The 5,846-nt window shown below is 51.3% G+C and overlaps 1 protein-coding gene across 6 annotated transcripts in view; it reads right to left on the reverse strand.

Annotated features, from left to right (window-relative positions):
• The window catches only part of clip2 (CAP-GLY domain containing linker protein 2), a 55,080-nt gene that overhangs the window by 36,712 nt on the left and 12,522 nt on the right, over positions 1-5,846 (reverse strand). For all 6 annotated transcript variants that reach the window (XM_032533874.1, XM_032533871.1, XM_032533873.1 and 3 more), the window contains exon 3: positions 4,716-5,227. In XM_032533874.1, the coding sequence (XP_032389765.1) occupies positions 4,716-5,227 (512 nt within the window). The remainder of the gene's footprint in view (positions 1-4,715; positions 5,228-5,846) is intronic.

A 5,846-nucleotide genomic window follows, 5' to 3' on the forward strand; every position in this document is an offset into this window, starting at 1 on the left:
CCCCACTATGGAAGCTCCAATGACCACCAACCACGTCTTCCGTGACCTATACAGGTCGAACTTGGCTTGGGGCCAACGCCCTATATAATCACATCGACCGCTCCTTACAAATCATTCCTCGCTTTCTTCCCGTGAAGAAACTAGACTAAGCTCCCTCAGCGCGTCTGTGCTAGTTTTGGTTGGTTTCTGCTAAACAGTTTCACAAGGACGGACCGTTAAGGACCACTCGCCGAACGCAGTTTCCGCCAGTCTGGATTTTGCTGAGTAAGTACTTCGATTGGAAGTTTTCACCTGTAGATTACACAGTTAAAGCGTGGTCCGCGTCACGGCGAACTGTCCTTTTTTTCTGCACTAGGTCGGTATTCGCTTATCGGCTACAGCGTGTAACTCTTATACCCTTTGTCTAACCTTTACGGCGAGCCCCCTGAGTGTTTGGTTAACGTTTCGCTTGGTAACCGACCCGTGTACCGGGGAGGGAGCTAACGTGTTACACTGTCTAACTCTTCCGTAATAAGGTAAGTTAGGCGTGTCTAACCCCCGTTGTTTACTTTATCCAACAGGCTACGGTTTAGCGACGCCCTGTAAGGTCTGATTTTCCGCCGTCTTTTCCTTTCCTTTCCAGTATGGTCCTCAGCATCGGCCCCCCACCACAGGGCCGGAGCCGAAAGGCGAGTGAGGCTGTATCCCGCCCCGTGCCCCCGCGCATGCGGGGCATCCATATCGGGCACGGGACCCTCACCCGATGTGCAGTACCTGCATGTGCGCTAAACCCGCTCAGGTCGCGCTGCTGAACCCAGCGTTCCCCACTTTCTGCTAGGTCGTGAGACAATATTTCTTGGAAAGGACTGCTGATATGTGGCAGTGGCTAACCTAGTCAGGACCCAATGTCTGTCGGGAGCCCCCCCTAAGGCCACAGCAGCAGCAACCCATCTGCCGCGAGCTACGAGCTAGCTTGGGCGGACATGATGGCGCGTAATCCCCGGTCATGCCTCCACTTTTCGCGGACCTCACTCCTCGAAGGTGGGCCCGGGCGGTGAGGACTCGATGGGATGCATATCCGATCTCCTCGAGCATGTATGAATGGAGGAATAGGAGTAAGACTCACATTCCCCATTCCCCAATCAGGCCCCCCTAGTGCATCCGATACTGCTGCTAGCCCCATGTACAGTAACTTGTACGAGTCTGTAAACGGCAGCGCTAAAGTGGGAATACATGGCCGGCGCCCAGGACCGGGGGGCGGGGGAGACCTGTTGATGGCAAGAGGCTCCCACCACCCATCCAAAACCGGCAAAAGCAGCTTCTGCGCTGTGCCTGCCTGTAGAAGGAGATGAAGCCCGGTTCTGGTCCAGCCCTTTTATAGTAGCTCCAAACCAAGGGCTGCTCCTAAGCTGGGATCTTCGGATGGGTGAACTGGGGCTGGCCGACCCCCATCGGTGAGCTTCAGTGGCTCCCACGTCCACCAAACCGCCGCTCTCGTCCGTCAGCCCTCCCACAGCATTCTCTGCCTAACAATACAGAGCGCGCACCGCCTCTATTTTTCAAAGGATGTACATTTATGCAGCGCCGTCAGTCTGCTCCCTAATGCAATGACACTGTCTGGCTGCATACCAGGCGGAATGCTTGAGGACATGGCCGCCAGCTGGACTCAGGAGCAACCTAACCCGTTCTCTGGACGAAATCTGTGTGGGAACGACCTGTGCGGCGCTCCTCACGGGGTGCAGTGCCTTGGCTGCGGCCGTTTGAATTTTCTCGCAGTGCAGGTTAGAGGGCCTTATGGCTGAACCTGTCGGCCTGAGTGCACACAAAGCCGGGAGTCACTGGACGCAACATATGACCCCACCAAAGTCTATTTGGCCCAGCTCTGGAGAAGATGAGAGAGGCCGCACCCTCAGACAACAGAGGTTGAAGGCTTCGACCGTCTTCCTGCCCCGGAGGCACACACCCCGTCCCCATCAGGACGAGAGCTGCTTTGCTGCGCTCTACAGCAAATAGCGCGCACTCTACACGGCCACATAGGCAGCACTGGCCCCCACAGAACTACCGCAGTCTCGGCCAGACAATTTCCAAGCCCTGGGGGAAACCTCCTTTGCGGCTGTGCATCAAATAACCGCCACCTCCCATCCCGGAGAAGGGGGAAAAAGAAGCGGCCATACCTAACCCCCCCACTTCTCCCTCCACCCCTCCTACCAAAGAGGAGGAAGGTTGGCAGAGGTGGAGCAAAGCCCCGAGGTTTTGGTTCAGGGCCCTGTGTTTTACACAGTTCTCCATGGACCCCCTCTCAGTTTCTCTTCTCCTCAGCTCAATAGGCAGGAGATCAGGGGCAGAAAGTTTAGATGTCCACCAAGCACTTTTACCATGTTCGAAAGGGAAACAAATAAAGGCATGCCCTTCGCATCAGGTGTAAAGTCCAAGGGCTGAATGCCTTCCCCCAAAACAAATTAAAATACACCCCATGAAGACCTGACCACAGGTCCCTGCAGGGGTAGCTCTCGCTCCTCCCCGGGGAGATCGCTCTCTCCTGCCAGGGATGTGACGTTCACTGCAATGCGCCTACAAAGGTCCTCTCTCTGTCCGAGCGGACAGAGGCGCGCATGCTCAGTTCACTCATGGGTTTCTATTCTAAGCCAAATGTTGTCAGGTTTACAGACGCAGGTTGCTATGAAACCACCCGATTCAACGGTGTGGTTAGTTTCCTATGGCAACGGGATGCGCACAAGTCCTACAGACGAGATAACATCCCTATGAAACAACAAGCGATCAGAGCTGTGCCGAGCGGGGAACCGCATCATGTTTTTACTCCGCTATTTGCCTCATCCCCAGAAAGGGAGCTCGTGCTTCCCCCGATTTGATCGTTCCGGTGTTAAACAGACATCTACGAATACACATTCAGGATGTTAACACACAAAGTGCTCTGTCGTTCAAATCCGCCCTGGATTGGTTTGAACGATGATCTTTCAGATGCTATGTCCGCACGTCGCCCATTTATCCTGCACACAGGAAATTTCTCGGTTTGGTATCATTGCATAGCCTACGCATACCACGCCATCCCCATTCGGGCTGTCATTATCACCGAGGGTTTTTCACCAGGTGTGTGGAATGCTGCGCTTGTCCTCCGTTGAGGAACAGCTGTATCAAATAGTTTCGTACATAGACGACTATCTGGTTGCTCCCACTCTCGGAGCAGGCTGTCAGAGATTCCCTACGGTGATAACTCTCTCATGGATCTGGGGTCAAATAACTGGCGAAGAGCGGTGGAACCGCGCAATGTACGGAGTTTTTGGTCTCAATAAACTCCCTCTCTTATCGCGTCACCTCTCGGAGGGAGACTAGCGTCTCTGGGGCACTGCCTCTCCCTTTTCCTGCTGAGCAAAGCCGTGCATTCAAGTAATCCGGCGCCTGCTCGGCGCTGAGGCGTCGCAGTGTCTGTGGTACACTTGGGGCTGCTAATGGATGAGAGATTTTCAGCGTGGGTGGCAGCATTACGCATGTGCCCCACGCAGTCCCTCACCGGAGGGTGAAAATAACGCTAGACGTGCATAGCACCCTTCACCCGTGGAGAGCACGGTGACTCTCAGCGTCGGGGTTTCCCGCTTGGTGCGGTGTATCCGGGTAACCATGACAACGGACGCGTCGCCGTCAGTAATGGTAGCGACTTGTTGGGTAGACCGTGATGGCACATGGACCGAGATAGCCAGGCTCACATACAATTTCTTGGAGCTTATGGCAGTGTTCTGGCTCTGAGACCTTTCCTGCACTTTCTCCAGGTCCGTCATGTTTTTAGGAAAACAGACAATTCCACAGTGGTCGCAACACAACCGCCAGGCGGCACTCCGTCTCACTTGCAGCTACACATGTAGCTCCGCAGGGTGATTTTGTGGAGCATGTGAACTGCTGTCTCTCCGCGCAACACACTTGCCGGGCGTTTTTAAACGAGTTGCAGATCTCCTGTCACGGGATCCTCTACGGATAGTTGATCTCCCACCCCACAAGTGGTGTAACAAGTTCTGCTGAGATAACGGCCCCCGGTCAGCCGTAATCTCTTTTTTTTGAAACACCTCACTCTGTTATCAAAGAACCGGGGTTACGTTAAGTAACCTAAAGATTTCAGACCATTCTGAACACTCCACTTCTAACTGTTTTCTACTCTCTGGTCAAGCTGATGTCAACCCATGCCTGATTTCTGAGCTTTTTTTAGAGACGGGCTTAAAGACAGACAGAGGGTGAATACAGGTGCAGCAGCCAAACATGTTCTAGTAGAAACACAAAATACAAAAATGAATACAAAAATTAGCATAATAGGTCCACTTTAACATAATAAATTGTATTTGTCAGATTGGCATGAAATTATCTATATTTAATCATCAAAACCACTCTAATGTTTGTTAAGTATGAGGGTACAGTCAGCAGTCGGTTAGCTTAGCTTTGCATAAAGACTAGGAAACAGCAATGAAAATAATAATGTGAATAAAGTGAAAAAGAACAACTATTTGAATATGTACAGGATACACATAGACAATGACAGAAGGATGAAACTCAAGGTTTCCATCATGGCAAATACGTACTTTCCCACAAATGTCAGTTGTGAGAAATGATTTGGTTTAACTTCTCAGAATTTTGTGTTGGGAATTACCTTTTGTAAATGCAATGATGAACTTGCATCACTAGAGGAAACCCTGTCTAACAAATCATTTGTCATTCAACACAGAATTACTCACCAAAACTCGATCTCCAACTCGAAGATCCTTGTCCCCACCTTTCTTAACCGAACCGCTGTCAGACATGTTGGACCCCGACTCGTTGCCCGTTTTCACTGCGCTGTTGAGCAGGGCCAGGCCCTCTCTCAGTGGCACCACTACCCGCTGACCAGGGGGGGCGCCATTGCCGCCCTGCTGAGTCAGATTCTGGGCAGAGAGCGAGTCAGTGGAGTGGCTGTCACTTCCCTCTCCAACCGGCTGTGGGGTGAGCTTTGAGGGTCGCGTGAAGATGCCCTGGAGGGGCTGGCATTCAAAGTAGCGCACGCCGCCCACTGAGCCGTCATTTTTGCCAACTAGGTCATTCAGTATCACGCCTGCCCATTGTCCCGGGGCAAACTGGGTCTCCCCTAGGTAGGCAATAACTCCTAGTTTGACACCGTTGACCCAGACCTGTTCACCCACTGTGTAATCCCCCAAAACCTCGTCGCCCTCTTCAGAGATTTTAGTTGGTGTGGTGGGCTTGAGTAGAGCGTCTAAAGAAAAAGAAAAACATTGTATATTATATAAATGTTGTAGAGCAGGGAAAGGTTTCATATAACAAAAGCAGGTAAGCGTAGAAAAAAACATAAACATTACTGAAATCAAACTAGTGTAGTAAAACGTGCATGGAAATTATCAGTATGTCTTATTGTAGTCACATTCTCTTCACTAAAACCTCTCTTATTAGAGGGTCACGTAGTAAACACTACATACATTGTGAGATCATCCTCATTCTAGGTGCAGCAGAATTGCCTTTACACTATTCATCCCGTTTGGCTGAGGCTAGACGGCAAAGAGAAAACTGCTTGTGTGGCAGCATTCAGCACACACCAAACAGTGCAGTTTGTACAAGATTAGGCGTTTCTCTAATTCCTCCTGAAAAGTGGGTCAGAGAAACGGTATCTGTGATGTGCTGGTGATTAACCCCGCAATGCAGCCCTATGATATCGCCTGTTTAACACATAGATGAGCTGGTTCTCTGTGTCTATCCACAGCAGCCTGTAAACTGAACAGGGCACCATTAGCACACGGTCTACTGCACCACACTGCCAGTAAAAGTCTGTGTTTATCTTGGTGTGTGTGTGTGTGTGTGTGTGCGTGCGTGCGTGCGTG

Source organism: Etheostoma spectabile, chromosome 13, assembly GCF_008692095.1.
Source record: "Etheostoma spectabile isolate EspeVRDwgs_2016 chromosome 13, UIUC_Espe_1.0, whole genome shotgun sequence".
Classification (NCBI taxonomy): domain Eukaryota; kingdom Metazoa; phylum Chordata; class Actinopteri; order Perciformes; family Percidae; genus Etheostoma; species Etheostoma spectabile.